Source organism: Schistocerca gregaria, chromosome 5 (assembly GCF_023897955.1).
Source record: "Schistocerca gregaria isolate iqSchGreg1 chromosome 5, iqSchGreg1.2, whole genome shotgun sequence".
Classification (NCBI taxonomy): Eukaryota; Metazoa; Arthropoda; class Insecta; order Orthoptera; family Acrididae; genus Schistocerca; species Schistocerca gregaria.
Genome location: NC_064924.1, coordinates 165,535,791 through 165,553,897, shown reverse-complemented (window position 1 = coordinate 165,553,897; position 18,107 = coordinate 165,535,791). Strand labels below are relative to the sequence as shown.

General features: G+C 39.7%; 1 protein-coding gene across 2 annotated transcripts in view; it reads left to right on the top strand.

Moving 5' to 3' along the window:
- Nucleotides 1-18,107, top strand: part of LOC126273114 (dedicator of cytokinesis protein 9) — a 319,479-nt gene that overhangs the window by 124,151 nt on the left and 177,221 nt on the right. For both annotated transcript variants that reach the window (XM_049976565.1, XM_049976564.1), the window contains 2 exons: nucleotides 13,150-13,335; nucleotides 13,476-13,661. In XM_049976565.1, coding sequence (XP_049832522.1) covers nucleotides 13,150-13,335; nucleotides 13,476-13,661 — 372 coding nt within the window. The remainder of the gene's footprint in view (nucleotides 1-13,149; nucleotides 13,336-13,475; nucleotides 13,662-18,107) is intronic.

The window sequence follows — 18,107 nt, the reverse complement described above, 5'->3', positions numbered from 1 at the left end:
ATAGGGAATCATGAATTTTTGCCGCACGCTCGTATGGTCAATAAGGAGTATTAACTTGACAGTATGCAACATATGTGAGAAGCAATATACAAAAAAAGTCTGGAATTGTGAAAAAACTATTCATAGCTTTTGCAGCACGACAATGCACGTCCTCATTCATCGTTGCTTGTGAGAGATATTGTGGCCTAAAACTACACGACAATCATGCCTCAACCACCATATTCACCGAATTTGGCCCCCTGTGACTTTTTCCTGTTCCCAAAACTGAAGAGACCTATGAAAGGACAAAGATTTTCAATGATTTGAGGAAATAAAAACTGCATTGCAGGAATTACTGAAGGCTGTACAAAAAAGTGGTTTTGAGAAGTGCTTATGAAAAGTGCTTTGAGGATTGGAAGAAGCATTGGCACAAGTGTATTCTATCTGAAGGTGATTACTTTGAAGAGGACAACATGAATATTGATGAATAAATAAATATTTTCGGAGTTCTGGATTAGGTACTTCAGTTGAGTTGGGACGGGCAGCAGTGAGGTCTGCACAGTGCCAGTACTCAATACAAGTACTGGCAATACAAGCGCTGCCCGATGGAATGATGTCACGAGAGTTCACGACCACGACAAAGTCCGGATTCAGCAAGTTTAAGTTGAATGGATTGTTATATTCGAGTGGTGCAACCTTCACTGTGTGTGTGTGTGTGTGTGTGTGGGGGGGGGGGGGGGGGGGGGGGGGGGGGAATAATTTGTCAGTCAACTATTCATAATGGGACATTTGCCTTGCCTCCCTTGTTCAAGAGCGACTGTTGGTCGTTCGGTCGGTCGTCTCAACGCACAATGTGTGTTTGGTCTTCCGACCACTTCTGGGTTCTCTGTGTTTGTGTCGACTTGTAATTCATCCTTGTTGCTTCACAGTGACTGGTTTTAGTATTTTTTAAGTTGTTTGTGGTATTGGTTTCGCAGATCCATGTGTATCTAGTGTGGTTTTGAATGAGCAGTCATTTTAACGCTGTCTGCGTACTGGATTTGTGGAGGCAACTTGTTGTGATTACCTCGGATTACTCTTGCGTTTCAATATGTTCCCTTATATAAGGTTTGTCATTTTACGATGTCAAGAGTGTAGTCCGCCCGTCTTCCTGGCATGGGTTATTCCAACATTGTATTGGGCATTGCACATTAGGTAGACTTTGCGAGAGTGAGTTGCCATCCTGTTAATTGAGTATAAAACTGGGCTGCCTGTCTCACCACGTATGCAGCTGTAGGGACTTTTCTCAGGTCGATACTCGGAGCTCTGTCTGTGTATCACTCCCTTCTTATTTGGTCCGATTGTGTCAGTTGTTTAAAAATAATATTTTATTTAAATTATTTCTATTGCATGTGGCCTTCAGCTGACAAATGATTTGAGTTCTTCTTAAAAAGACCTTCAGCAACCAGTGTAGCTTGTTGTACAGTCAAATTTCTAATGATTGTTTTAAAAATTATTTTGACATTTTTAATGTGCAATTGTCTTCCTCATTAGTAATTCAGGCCTTTGGCCGTTAAATACCAAAATAATTTTTAAAACAACCAAATAAAAAAAATATTGACTGTAAGATGAGCTAAACTGACTCCTGAAGGCCCCGTACACACCTTTCCTACTTTCTGTTAGTCCCACGTTAGGGAAAGCAGGAAAAGGTGTGGACGGGGCCTAATCAATTACGATTGATTGACAGTAAACACACACACTTTATTTAAGGAAATAATGTTATTTGTCGGCTGAAGGCCACAAGGGATACTTCAGAACAATTAACGGCTGAAGGCCTGAATTACAAGTGAGAAAGACAACTACGTGTTGAATAATACCAAAATAATTTTTAAAACAATCATTTAAAAAAAAAATCACTGTAACAGAAGCTGCACAAACAGCTGAAGGCCTTATTAAGAATAATTAAAGTTATTTGTCAGCTGAAGGCCACAAGCAATAGGAATAATTTAAACAAAATATTATTTTTATACAATTGACACAATCAGACCAAATAAAAAGGGGAGTGATCCACAGACAGTGCTCCAAGGATCGACCTGAGAAAAGTCTCTACAGCTGCGTAAGGGGTGAGACAAGCAGCCAAGAGTTGCGTTCACCATGCGTCACTCGAGAGTGGAATGATAGAGAAGTAATATGAAAATTGTTGTATTGATAGCCACAATGCCACGGCGCAAATACAAGTACTTAAGGTGGCACTATGACCGACACCGACGATAGCGCCATCTAGCAGGCGCTGTTCAGCTCTACGAGCACCACTGCAGACTCATCCCATTTGATCAAGAGCAGATGGCCGGGACACTTCGCTTCAGCTTTACTCTACATACAGTGGGTCTCAGCATCGCACCTCATTGCAAGTCCTTCAAAGATAGTACAGGTACTAGATATTGATCAACACTGCTGCCGTCCCTCGCGGACAGACAATGCTAGCAAACGTAGTGGTGCCATTAAATAGAAGAAGAAAACAAGACACCACTATCCCTATTACTCAATGCCAACCTTCCAATGGCACCAATGCAAGCCGCACATGGCTGAAACGAAATCAAAATTTTATGCTCAGAATGGACTAGTGTCCAAGCAGCCTGAGAATCATCAGGAATGGAATTCAGTGTGAGAAATGTCAGCATTATTTTCACGCAGAATGTTGTAATGCAACCTACATGACAAATGTTGCTGGCCGATTCTGCATATGCAGTGATTGTTACTCTTGGTAAATAGTACTAAAAAAAGAGTGACTAATATTGAAATTCTGAGCTGAAATGGTAGTAGCATGAAAAGTTTGGATCACAAAACTGGATTACAGTCAAGCCTTCCAAATCTGTGGAACAATCAAAAGAGCCTGCTAGTCTGATGACGTCAGTGTAGATATCTCCAGTAGTTTCAATTTTTTGAAGGCTGTGGGCAAAAGTATACAGACAGTCCACCAATATAAATACCAGTCTCTAAATACAAGTTGTAATGTACAAGTTGAGGCTAGAAATAAAATGCTTAAGAAGACCTAGAAGGTCTTATTGGCTCTGAAATCTTGTAGGAAGGGAATGTCAGAACTAGTACAAAACTGTGGGAAATGATTACTAGGTACTAGTATTTTTAAGCCAAATGCAACACTCAGCAATTTAGACAGATTGCTATTTACCATAAAGCAGACACGTTAAGTTGCAGGTGGACACAATTAAAAGACACTCATACAAAGCTTTTGGCCGCAGAATCATCAGCAGAAAAGAGAGACAAACCATTCATACACACAAGCAAGCACACCACATGCACACATAGCCACCAGCCCACCAGCTCCAGCAGTTCAGCCCAGAATGCTTTCTGGAGTTTCCATTGTGTGACTCAGGAATGTAGATTAGACTCTTTAGTGAAGGAAGATAACGTAATAATAGTACAGGGTGCAGGCAACAGTTTGGACCACAGAGGTGCATCAGGCACATTGCTGATAAAGGTCCTCATGCTAGTGAGAAGGTCTTTCTACTTTTTGAGCTGCGTGATGAGGCCTGGATGAAGTTTTATGTGGAGCTTGGGAAAACTACTCAGGAGATGGGAATGTTCACATGTGGGTGTGATTAATGCATTTTCCATCAGTTGGTCGTATTGTAAAGGACATGGTTTGCATCCGAAGGCTTCTGGTAAGACAATTTTTTGCCCAGCTAATTATCACACAAAGCCAGTATTACCAAAACACTATCTATCCTACCCCAGAGCATTTAATTTTGTTCCATAGATATTTCGTAGGGTAAATTCTTTAGAAAGACTGTCCTGTGTAACAAATGTTGTCGCAATTAGAATAGCTACTAGCCAAAGAAATACTGCAGCCTGCACAAACTCGTGGGTGTTAAAGGCACTCATATTGTATCTTCTATCAGAATAACAGAAACATCACTAGCAAGTAAAAATGATTAACTTCTAATATCCATACATGCAAATGAAAAGGCAGACAGAATGACAGATGACATGATGTATCCATCAAAACATCACATGTAAGTAATTGAAATTGAGCATATAGATTTAACTCAATTTGAGCTGCTGTCATATTACTGTAGAACTAGTAAGCAGAAAGGGGAAATGCCTATATATACACTAAGTGGTGTTAAGTGGAGGGGGAGATTATTGTCCCACTGACAGAGAGGTCATTAGAGATGGAGCATAAGCTCGGATTAGGGAGGGATGGGGAAGAAAATCGGCCATACCCTTTCAAAGGAACCATCCCGGCATTTTCCTGAAGCGTTTTAGGGAAGTAACAGAAAACCTAAATCAGGATGGCCGGACACAGTGTTCAACCATTGTCTTCCCGAATGCAAGTCCAGTGTGCTAACCAATGTGCAACCTTGTTCAGTAGGTGTTAAGTCCCAGACCCTTTGGAGTAATGAATATTGTGTTGAACAGCTCTCTGAATACTTTGCCAAACTCATAATACGAACAGTATGCAAGGCATCAGCAGGAAATGCTTTAAGCTTCATAAAGGAGTACAGTCAGTTTTTGTGAGATTCTGCAGACCTATCTGGAGACTTAGACTATAATTTTCTGTTTAGTACTGATCAAAGACACCTAGAGTTGTTTGTGTATAGTTTTCATTATTTGCCACAATAAAATTCACTATTAGGAAGAGTTACACAGGGTGACAACCATTGGCAATTTATAGACTCAACAGGCTTCGGTGGATTGGATGTAATAGTTGTAATCAATGGCTTATGTTGCCATGATCATCAAATATTAACAGTAAATTGTGGTAAGCAATTAGGTCTTGATTATATGAGAGGAGTCAGTTGAACGGAATGGACAGTGTCTTGAAAGGAGGATATGAGATGAACATCAACAAAAGCAAAACGAGGATAATGGAATGTAGTCCAATTAAATCGGGTGATGCTGAGGGAATTAGATTAGGAAATGAGACACTTAAAGTAGTAAAGGAGTTTTGCTATTTAGGAAGTAAAATAACTGATGATGGTCGAAGTAGAGAGGATATAAAATGTAGACTGGCAATGGCAAGGAAAGCGTTTCTGAAGAAGAGAAATTTGTTAACATCGAATATAGATTTAAGTGTCAGGAAGTCATTTCTGAAAATATTTGTTTGGAGTGTAGCCATGTATGGAAGTGAAACATGGACGATAACTAGTTTGGACAAGAAGAGAATAGAAGCTTTCGAAATGTGGTGCTACAGAAGAATACTGAAGATAAGGTGGATAGATCACGTAACTAATGAGGAGGTATTGAATAGGATTGGGGAGAAGAGAAGTTTGTGGCACAACTTGACTAGAAGAAGGGATCGATTGGTAGGACATGTTTTGAGGCATCAAGGGATCACAAATTTAGCATTGGAGGGCAGTGTGGAGGGTAAAAATCGTAGAGGGAGACCTAGAGATGAGTACACTAAGCAGATTCAGAAGGATGTAGGTTGCAGTAGGTACTGGGAGATGAAGCAGCTTGCACAGGATAGAGTAGCATGGAGAGCTGCATCAAACCAGTCTCAGGACTGAAGACCACAACAACAACAACGTTAACACTGACTAGATCACGATGTTTAAAGTGAAATTACAAGATGAACACTGCAAAGAGCGTTAGGAAGCAGACAAGTTTGATGGTAAATTTAAATCTTTCTTACGTATTCCTACAGGAATATGAGCTCTTCTTTCCCCCAAAACAAACAGTTGGTGTAGCAAGAACAAAAGATAGATAAGTCTTGAGATTAAAGTACCTCATTCCAAGAAGACAGCTCTGTGTAATTTAAAGGACAAGCTTCAGTCAAGAGTTGAAGCTCCATTACCACAAGTATTGTAAAATCCTTCAGTCTGCTGTTAAAAAAGCAAAACACATGCACTGTGCTCAAATAACAACACTCCAAAAATGAACTGAAATCAGTTTGGAACACTATTAATCGAGAGATAATGCAAATGAAATTGAGTCCCAAGAAAAAAGTTGTGACAAAAATGCTGACATGTTTAATTCATTCAATACCAAATCCATTGATTGTAGCAGTCAGGCGCAGATGCTATAGATCATCATGTCACTGTAAAGTAGTAATTATGCTGTTTATGATGATGGATCTGAAAGGCTATTAAAATCATGTTATGACTTGATAGGAGTACCATTAAGGCAACTTTGTAATCAGTCAGTGGGTTAGGGCATATTTCCTAACTCTTAAATATGTTGTAGCAATATCAGCTTATAAAATTTGATATAAGCAGATCACATCAAATTACAGGTCATTTTTGGTCCTTCCAGCATTTTCAATTTTTTTCCAGACAGTAGTATTTGATAGAATGCTACTTCATTTTTTAAAAGTAGGGCTTGTTACCTCCTCTCAGTTAGGTTTTTCTAATAGATTCTCCACTGAGAAAACTGTACATGACCCCACAAATGAAATTCAAATTCAGCCTTACCAGACACAGCACAGATCATAGCTGAACAGGCCTACAACTGGCTCGCACCAGTTACTATAGTCCTTTAAGTCATTGAGACTCATACCATGTGATTTCAAATAAGGAAAAATTACCCACACTTGTGCAAGAATTGGACATTAACGTGTATATATAAATGAATTATTACCCACTACCTTGGGGCTTCAGTGGTGTAACAGACTAAACTGGGGTCAATCCATTGATAACTAATCAAGATGCTCAGCTCAGCATGATTTGCTCTTAGGAGTAAAGACAAGTGTGTTAGCTTATTCAGCATATTTTTTATTCCTTGTTGTCTTATGGAATTTTCTTCTAACACAGTGCATCTAAAGAAAATAAACTATTTGTTTGGCAGAAGGGAGCAGTAAGCACATTGTGTAAAGTAAATAACCAGACATCTTGTGGAGGCATCTTTAAAGTTTGGAAGGTAGGAGACGAGGTACTGGAAGAAGTAAAGCTGTGAGTACCGGGCGTGAGTCGTGCTTCGGTAGTTCAGTTAGTAGAGCACTTGCCCGCAAAAAGCAAAGGTCCCGAGTTCGAGTCTCAGTTGGGCACACAGTTTTAATCTGCCAGGAAGTTTCATCTTTAAAGATGTTAGAATTCCTATGTTCTTTTCCCAATCATTTGCTTCTTAATGCTATTTGTTGTGGATAATGATAATAATTAGTTATAGCTTAACTGTGATTTGCATGATCACTATACCACAGCCACAGCCTGGGGGTGTTTCCAGAATGAGATTTTCACTCTGCAGCAGAGTGTGTGCTGATATGAAACTTCCTGACAGATTAAAACTGTGTGCCCGACCTAGACTCGAACTTGGGACCTTTGCCATTTGCGGGCAAGTGCTCTACCAACTGAGCTACCGAAGCATGGCTCACGCCCCGTCCTCATAGCTTTACTTCTGCCAGTACCTCGTCTCCCACCTTCCAAACTTAGATGAAGCTCTCCTGCGAACCTTGAAAAACTAGTACTCCTGAAAGAAAGGATATTGCGGAGACATGGCTTAGCCACAGCCTGGGGGATGTTTCTAGAATGAGATTTTCACTCTGTGGCAAGTGCTCTACCAACTGAGCTACCCAAGCACGACTCACGCCACGTCCTCTCAGCTTTACTTCGGCCAGAGTGACAATCTCATCCTGGAAGCATCCCCCAAGTTATGGCTAAGCCATGTCCCTGCAATATCCTTTCTTTCAGGAGTGCTAGTTCTGTAAGGTTTGCAGGAGAGCTTCTGTTAAGTTTGGAAGGTACGAGACGAGGTACTGGCTGAAGTAAAGCTGTGAGGACGGGGCGTGAGTTGTGCTTGGGTAGCTCAGTTGATAGAGCACTTGCCCGCAAAATGCAAAGGTCCCGAGTTCGAGTCTCGGTCCGGCACACAGTTTTAATCTGCCAGGAAGTTTCAGCACAGTGATAATTCATTGGTAATACTGCGTACAGGTTGAATTAGTAAGTGTTGTTTGCCTCACTTGAATGTGTTTCTTGATTCATTCTGAATCTCTAAGGTTTTTCCTTCTTGTTGATATCCACAGAATGGGACAAATGAATGAATGAATTAACTAAAAGGAATTGTAGCAGGTTATACTTTGAGGTTTTCTGGAACGACCCTCACATACAAGCGTGTAGTGCAAAGTTTTTATTGATGTATTCTCAGTTTGACCACTGGTGTATATATCATTTTTTGGGTAGTAGCAGCGGCTTATTTTGGCAGTTGCCATTCAAGGAATTCATTTTGCTCATTAATCTAGTTTTTGGATCCACATTTGTAATTATGGTCTCTGTTGATGCCAGTCTTAATACACTACCTTTTATTAGCCTTCAAATAGACAGCATTTGCTGCCAGTCGTCTTGGTCCCCAAAACCTATATGCCATCACATTAATAATTTTTTTGTGTTCTCATTGTGTTTAAACACTTACAATGTAGTGACAAACTTGTTCTATCTCTGTGAGCTAGGAATAACCATATGTGTGTTGTTTTGGCAGAGTTCATTAGTTAAGTAAATCATCAAATTTATTGATCACTCATTATATATTTGAATATAAATTTTTCTTTCTCTATGGCTATCGATATATAAAATAGTTTTGCTAACCAAGATTGTATAAGAATACAGTGGAAATTCGATTTTACATTATCAGATTTTATGCTTTTTCTATTTCTACACCATAAGTTTGTAGCCCCTTGAAAAACCCATAAGATCAATGCTAAAAATTCCCTGTTTTTACACTTCTTCATAGTAAGATTTACCCAATTCTTCTTTCTTACTCGACGTCTCGCTTTTCTTCATCCTGTTTTCTACCTATTGGCATTTGATGTGACTAAATGAGTTATAAGTGGCACAAAAGATAGATGGTTTGCACCATGGGTGATGGCAGAGTTAATGGAATATTTTAGGCTGTTGCAGATTGGGGAGATGCGAGAGATGAAATGCTGATGTAATCCACTATTGACGTTGTCTACACAGTTTGCAACATTTAGCTTCACTGAGCAGTGATGATGGGTTGAGTATGTTTCACACTACTTTTTGCAGGAACTGACATAATCGTAATGTGGTGGTGCTGTGAAGGTGACGAGGAATGAGGCTATCAGTGTGTCGATCGCTATAACGTCATGTTGATGTTTGTGGATCTGTTAGTGACAGGAGAATCTCAGTTTTAGCAAGAAATCTTTAGGGGAATATGTTTGTGGTTGTGCAACGTGCGAAATATTTGTGATAAGGAATAATGTGAATGTTATTGCTTATCATTTCACTTGCAGCAATTTAAGCTGTCGTCTTGGGTTCCAGCCTAATCATATACTCGGAAATCGCCACATATTCGGAAACAAACAGTGAAGTATTTGTGAGAAGGAACAATATGAATTTTATTCGTGCTCATTTAACTCACAGGAATGTAAACTGTTCTCTTAGGTTTCTGTCCAGCCACTCACTCGGGAATCACCACACATTCGGGAAATATACGGGCAAGTATTTATTTCATCCTTTGTTCTCTAACCAGATGGAAATGTTTAGCAAAATCAGATTTTGCAGAACATATTGTATTACAATCATGACAAGTATGACAACAGCACTAAGTTGAAAAATAATATTGGCATGCAGCGAGTTGCAAACCTATAACCTCTAAGCCAGCTAAGCATGACATTATCCATTGTGCTACAAGTTTCTCGAAGTCAGTATTGTGCATTAATTATCATTAAATCTCTTGAAGCCTTACATTGTTGATGTTTTATTAATACTGTTATACTTTCAATGCACCGTTGCGTTGAAATGGCATAACACACACATACATCACACACTACAAAGGAAATGAATAATTGAAATTCACACATTTCACACAGGGGCTGTTTACAAGCACTCACGAAAGTCAATAGTTGAAAGCCTACTATTGACATCAGCACTGCAAAAAGTAGTGTGAAGCTACTGAAAACATGTTTCTGTTAGAAACATTATTCCCTACAGTGTTTCGATCTGCATACGACTTTGTGTCTTGTCTTTTTCTGTTTCTGTCCACAATGGCAATAAACATTACTCAGTGTATTTGCATCGTTTGCAATGCTATTTGTTGTATTGTTTTCATATAACGTGCCACATCATGTCTAGAGACAAGGAAACTGTAATTTGTGGCCCAAAGGCCATAAAAAGCATTTCTCAGTGTTTAGTAGTTGTACGGAATAAGGTTGCATTTATCAAACAATTTTGTAATTGGTTTAAAAATTACGATATTATTTTGATGGAGAATTTGTGTAGTGGTTGTTAATGGTTGATGAAATCAGATTAGTTGTTGTGTGAAATCAATTTGCAGATTTGCATACAGTCGTCTACTACATACTACAGAACAACTGATGGGAAAATCTTGTTACATATGGGAACTGAGTGTGTAAGACAGCTCTAGTTTCCGTAGTTTCGCTTGGATATCATCTAATGATTTTGAATTTCTGGCTAATATGGTATCACCATTTCTTAAAAAAAGATAGAAATTTCAGGAAAGCAATTACAATGAGACATGCTGTTAGTCTTAGCTTTTTTGTCAGCGGGAGATTCATTCCAGAGCCTTTAGTATTTATTTCTTGTTTTGAAGGCTACAATAAATGACCTTATTTTGTTTTCTACACAGTCATTCTCAGTATTCTACCAATGTAGCAGCAGTTTCATGCAGAACATCTTGTTTTAGTGGTGTTTTTGTACTGCTTGCTTCATATATTCCACAAGCATCCATCAGCCTGGTACAGTGATAAACAACTTGACAGTCTTCTGCCTTGTCCACTGCATTTTTTTTCCAGAAAAACTTAATACAGGAAGAAAAAACAAAACACCCTACAGCTCTATACAACAGTCAACACAATGTGACATACAAACACATACCTGCGCTGTGCAGTGGTGACATGTGGTAGCTGCCCTGAAACATTACTTGCTTCGATCTGTACTGAAACTGGTTCGGGTAGATGTTTTCATGGTTCAAAAGATGTTTCCAAAGGATGTCCATATCAAGTGACTAGAAACATATTTCAATCTTAGTGTGCATGTAGCTTTAAGTCTACTCAACAAAATTAAACTGACATTGAAGTACAGTGAAAAGTGTCGGAATCTAACATGTGGTGCTGTGTGCTTTCCTTCTGTAGCCATAGTTTTCGGTTTAATTCACCACGTTTATCAATTTTTGCTTTTTTTCGCAGTGAATACAAAGGAAAAATGTCATAAAAGCATGTATTTTAATGTATAATTTGTGGTTGTAACATGTTGGAAAATAGCTCAGTTCCCTTGTACCCAGAAACCAATTTCAATTTTTTGATGAGCTTTTACTTGAATGAAATTTGCACTCTGTGGTGGAGTGTGTGCTGATATGAAACTTCCTGGCAGATTATAACACTGTGCTGGACTAAGACTCAAACACGGGACCTTTGCCTTTTGCGGGAAAGTGCTCTACTGACTGAACTACCCAGGCATGACTCACTAGGAGGCAAGGTACTGGTGGAATTAAAGCTGTGAGGATAGGTCGTGAGTCGTGTGTGGGTAGCATAGTCGGTAGAGCGTTAGCCCGTGAAATGCAAAGGTCCTGAGTTTGAGTCTTGGTCCAGCACACAGTCTTAATCTGCCAGGAAGTTTCGAATTTTTACTTGCTGTTAAACATCTGTAAATTTTTTAGAACTGATGAAATTCATTACCATAAATTGTTGTATAAACATTGTATTGTACATTTAATTTCCTTCACTTACTCAGATTTAATGCAGTCGATGAGGATTATGATTTTTGATAATATATGCCAATTACATGTTTTTGCTTGTATTTTAGGGGTTTTAACATTTTATTACATTGTACATTTTCCTCAGTTTTACAGTTCTCATGAAAACTTAAAATAGAGATTTAACTGTGTATTTAAACGTAATGTGTTCAATATCCTCTTTCATATTGAGGTGGCTACAAGGGGCACACTATATTCCAGTTATGAATTGTGGGTTTACTTTGCTTGATAATGTCCTCCTCTGGATTAATTAAATCAGAAAGCTTCCCAAAGAACTGGTTGACAATAAAATGATCACAAAGTTTACTACTGTGCCAATGAACTGAGCAAAGTGGAATTATTCACGTTACAGCTCTTTCTTACATATTTGATACACCCTGTTTTTGTTCTTGTAGGGATCTTGTGTGTTCTTGGCATAATCTCTTTAAAATTTACAAAATAATTTTAATCACACTGGAAGAATGCTAAGATGTTTCTGGAAAATATGATCCTCCTGCATATAAAAATTAACATTGTAATAAAACTGGTTGCCTGTGAATGCATGATGCTGAAGGACGCACCACTCCGTTGCTGTTAAATAAAAATGGTTATAGAACATGGTTGGCAATATCCCTACCACCTTTTACCAACACAGCACAGTTTCTGCAGTTTTCAAAATTGTTCTTGATTCTGTACATGGTTTTGGAGAACTTTAATTTATGATACTGTTCTGCTGAACTTACGACTTCCAGTTGTCTCATGCTTAACCAGGTGTAATATTGGGATCCAAAGGCACGAAGGTGTGCTGAAAAGTAATGTTTCCTAATTTCTTATTCTGTTCTCAGTATCAGTTAAGGTATTACATGATATTCATGTTACTCTGTTGACTTCACTGATGCAATTGCAGCCATTGCCTATAGAGGGCTTCAAATTGTAGCCTGTAACATGGCGGTGTGTAACATATCAGTGTCAGTGTGTGAGAAACAGCATGCTGTGATCAAGTTTATAACTGCAAAAAACATTTGTCCACACATGGAGGACCCTCTCTTTCAGCACGGCAATGTCAGACCACACATTAGCACTGTGACATCTGTGACAATCGTATGCGTTGGGTTCACTGTCGTTGATTGTCCTCTATACAGTCCTGATGTTTCCAAAACTTAAGTAATACTTTCGAGGACTTCATGTTGACAGCGGCGAAGCGGTGCAAGCAGAGTGAGGTTGTGGCTCCGTCAACCGAGTCAAAGTCACTGTATCAATAAACTGGTCTCTGTTTGGGAGAAATGTTTTCCTCATTAGGGTGACTATATTAAGAAATAAGTGTATAGACATGAGGAATAATGATGTAGAATGTTAATAAAGTTTGTTTTACTTAAAAAGCTTCAATAATTTTCACATGGAAAAATTCGTATGTATTACTTTTCAGCATCTACTCATAGAGCTCTGTGTGCTGTTTGGATTTTTAGGAAGATTTGAAACTTATTTCTTGTTCAGATTATGGATACATTTTGATTATGAATTCCATTTCAGTTTGCAGGACCAGAAGTGAACTGGATTGATAATCAAAAATTTATTTTTACTGTTGGTTTTCAACTATACTCAACTGTTTTCACGAAAGACCAACATCTCCATAATCTTTTTGCGCATACAGAAAAACTGTTGGATGTAAAGCTACACCAGTTAACTACTGACTCAGAGACTTGTAAAGTTCTGAAGGTATGTTAAAATCTGTTTAGTACAACCTTTTCAAATCTTAAACTTCTGCATTAGCATTTCCTAATTATAAAAATGAGCTACAGTTTTACTGTATAATTTTGTTGGCTTGGTTATGAGTATTTGTATTTTCTCTGCTTCAGGCGGCACATGCTATTCAACTTACAGCTGCAATAACTTTTCTTCCAACTCTTCTAAATCATCTGTTCACATTGTTAGTAGTTTCAAGTTCTGAAGAAGTTGGATTAAATATAATAAGAGTCTTGATACATATTGTTCATATGATACATGAAGCCGGAAGAAAAGATATACTACAGTCATATGTGAAGGTGAGATATTTCATTATTTAACAGTATTTGGAAGACTATATTTAAATGTATTGTTCAGATGAGTAACACTCAAAAAATTGTACATAAACAAATCTATTGTTCTAAAGCTAATTGTAGAATGTAACATTAAAATAATAATAAAAACCAAAAACAATGCTACTTTCTTGGCCTAAAGTGGGAAAAAATATTTGTTTGTGTAATAAGATCAAAATCTATATGGTGACATAGGTTAAGGTCCCAGGTATCACACCTAACAGGCATCCACCTGGGTGATCCCTTGTTTTTGAGTAACTGACGACAAAAATTTCAGAGTTTTGCATGATACACTACAGATTTGCAAGAGTGATATGCAAAAGACTGGTTGCATAATGTAATGGTTAAGATACTGGCCTCTCATGCAAAATATCGTAGATTAAAATTTAATCGGAAACTTTGAACATTTTTATTTTTAAATATTTATCAAAATGACTTTCATCATTATTTTTATTCAATTATTTAGGTTAAATGTAAATTTTTTATTTATATTCTTTTGTCACATCATTTTAAGCACTGTATTGATTTTTTCAGTAGCTCTCATTTATTCTTCCAGTCATTCTTTTTTCATTCGGAAGCTTTGTGCATATGGATTTAATTCTTTTTACATGCCTACCATGATATGAATTATTTAGGAATAAAGGAGATGACTAACCAAAGGCAGAAGGGCTGCGTCATTGATAGGTACACAAACGAAAGGTAGAGAGCTTGGCTACCTTTTAGAATCTATTTCCTTTTTCAAGCTCGTAGGAAAAACAACAAAAACGCGCGCGCGCGCGCACACACACACACACACACACACACAGCTGTCTCCTTAAATTGCATTTGGCAAGTTGTTACATTTACTTCTAAATTATATAACAAATTTTATGTTTTAGAGGCATTGTTATTACATTACATCCTGGTTGTTATCTACTCTGAATTAATTCATACTGTGCTGTGAAAATAGAAAGTATAATGCACTAGCTGTTACCTATGACTGCACTCATGTATCGGTAGTTTTGTTGTGATCACTGGTAGTGAGTAAGTACTCTATAGTACATGCAATAATGTCAGCTGCCCTCACATGTCTCTCTGTTTGGACAAGCTTAACTTGTGATGGCTACATTCCACCCCCTCCAACCCCTCCCCTTATATTCTTCCACGACTGCCCCAATACATCATGACATAGCACTTGCAGTGTTGTGGCCAAGTGATGTGTGCAGAGGGGCGTGGAGAAAAGCACATGTCTATGTGTTGTGCTATTGAAGTAGCAGTACATTATACAATGCGTCTGTTATGCAACAAAATTTAATAATTTTTTTAACATGGTTTATGTTCACTGAAGTAAAAAAGATGTTCCTGTTCCATCCTTTCAGCACTCAGGTTTATTTTTTGAAATAAAGCAACCTGTGTTCCTCATCAGGGATTGAGCTATCTCCATACAAGATTTCATTGTTGTTGTTGTTGTTGTTGTTGTTGTTGGTGGTGGTGGTGGTGGTGGTGGTGGTGGTGGTGGTGGTGTTCAGTCTGAAGACCTCAAAGTTTCTAGTGCTTCTCTCTGACCTTTAATTCCTGCTCCAAATTTTTCTTGGGTTTCCTTTACTGCTGTTCAATGTACATGTTGAATAACATCAGGGATAGGCTACAACCCTGTCTCACACCCTTTTCAGCCACTGCCTTTCTTTCATGCTCCTCAACTCTTATAATTGCCATCTGGTTTCAGTACAAATAGCCCATCATTCCCTGTATTTTACCACTGCTATCTTTAGAATTTCAAAAAGAGTGTTCCAGTCAGCACTGTCAAAAGCATTCTTGAAATCTACAAATGCTATAAATGTAGATCTGCCTTTCCTAACTTACACTATGTGATCAAAAGTATCCGGGCACCCCCAAAAACAAACATTTTTTCATATTAGGTGCACTGTGCTGCCAGCTACTGCTAGGTATTCCATATCAGCAACCTCAGTAATCATTAGACATTGTGAGAGAGGAGAATGGGATGCTCTGCAGAATTCATGGACTTCAAACCTGGTCAGGTGATTTGGTGTCACTTGTGTCATATGTCTGTACGCGAGACTTCCACACTCCTAAACATCACTAGGCCCACTGTTTCCGATGTGATAGTGAATTGGAAATATGAAGGAACACGTACAGCACAAAAGCGTACAGTCTGACCTCATCTGTTGACTGACAGAGACCGTCGACAGTTGAAGAGGGTCATAATGTGTAATAGGCAGACCATCAAACAGGTATTCCAAACTCCATCAGGATCCAGCCTAAGTCCTATGATAGTTAGGTGGGAGTTGAGAAAACCTGGATTTCACAGTCAAGCAGCTGCTCATAAGCCACATATCACACTGGAAAACGCCAAATGAATCATAGTATGGTGTAAGGAGTGTAAACATTGGATGACTGAACAGTGAAAAACGTGTGGAGTGACAAATCACAGTATACAATGTGACAATCCAATAAAATGGTGTGGGTATGGCGAATGCCTGGTGAATGTCATCTGTCGTGTGTAGTGCCAACAGTAAAATTTGGATACGGTGGTGTTACGGTGTGGTCGTGTTTTTCATGGAGGGGGCTTCCACCTCTTGTTGGTTTTTCATGACACTATCACAGGACAGGCCTACAGTGATGTTTTAAGCATCTGTATTTTTCTTACTTGTCACTTCTTCTTCTGCGTGTTTTTGCTTTTAGGAAGCTTTAATAGTAGAGTGCTATTAAGTGTTCCATAGATCTCGTGTTTGTTTTGAATACAGTCAGAGAGAGTCCCTTTAGTCAGCCATAGTGCCAGTAGTGTCAGTGTCGCCCTAACCGCCGTCTGCTTCACGTCTTCTGTGCAGCGAGCTACCTTAATTTAAGTATTATCTGTATTTTTCTTACTTGTCACTTCTTCTTCTGCGTGTTTTTGCTTTTAGGAAGCTTTAATAGTCGAGTGCTATTAAGTGTTCCATAGATCTCGTGTTTGTTTTGAATACAGTCAGAGAGTCCCTTTAGTCAGCCATAGTGCCAGTAGTGTCAGTGTCGCCCTAACCGCCGTCTGCTTCACGTCTTCTGTGCAGCGAGCTACCTTAATTTAAGTATTATCTGTATTTTTCTTACTTGTCACTTCTTCTTCTGCGTGTTTTTGCTTTTAGGAAGCTTTAATAGTAGAGTGCTATTAAGTGTTCCATAGATCTCGTGTTTGTTTTGAATACAGTCAGAGAGTCCCTTTAGTCAGCCATAGTGCTAGTAGTGCTAGTGTTTGTTTTCAATACCGTCCAGAGACAGGTAGTGCTATTTTCCTTGTTTCTACAAGAAGTGGTTAGCAATCACAGTTTAGTCAATAATCAACCGCCTTTAGTGAATTAGCAGTCTAGTTAAAAGCTGATTAACACTTTATAGTAAATTGATTTCTTAGGATGGCTAGGATGTGTGGCTGCTGTGTACGGACGCAGGAGGAGCTGGCCACTCTTCGCGAACAGCTGAGCGTGTTGGTGTCCGCGGTCAGCCGTCTTCAGGCTGCTGCCTCGGAGTGTAGCGGCAGTGGGGAGTCTGGTGCGTCGCAAGGTACACCCCAGGTGTTACATTCTTCACCCACTGTCCCTGCTGTCGAGACATCTTCGCGGGTACCGGGCGCGTTTGGGCCACCCTCTCCCCAAGGGGAGTGGCGGGTTCAGCGGCGTTCGCGGCGCACGAGGCGGAGGGTCAATGTGGAGGCTGGCCGTGTGGCATCGCCCGCTCTGCCTGTGAGTGGACATGTGGCTGCTCCTTCAGCAAGGTCCGAGCAGGCACACGGGGGGAGGGGTTTATTAGTTATTGGGAGCTCCAACGTTAGGCGGGTGATGGAGCCCCTTAGGGAAATAGCGGAAAGGTCGGGGAAGAAGGCCAGTGTTCACTCTGTCTGCTTGCCGGGGGGTCTCATCCGAGATGTGGAGGAGGCCCTACCGGCGGCGATAGAGAGCACTGGGTGCACCCGACTGCAAATTGTTGCTCATGTCGGCACCAATGACTCTTGCCGTCTGGGTTCAGAGGTAATCCTCAGTTCGTACAGGCGGTTGGCGGAGTTGGTGAAGGTGGAAAGCCTCGCTCGCGGGGTGGAATCAGAGCTAACTATTTGTAGTATCGTTCCGAGAACCGATCGCGGTCCTCTGGTTTGGAGCCGAGTGGAAGGCTTAAACCAGAGGCTCAGACGATTCTGCGGAGAGCTGGGGTGCAAATTTCTCGACCTCCGCTATCGGGTGGAGAAATGTAGGGTCCCCCTGAATAGGTCAGGCGTGCACTACACGCCGGAAGCGGCTACGAGGGTAGCGGAGTACGTGTGGAGTGCACATGGGGTTTTTTTAGGTTAGAGAATTCCCTCCCTAGGCCCGACAAGACGCCTCCTGAGACGCGGCAAGGCAGGAGTAGGCAAAATGCAACAAGGAATAACAATATTAATGTGCTAAT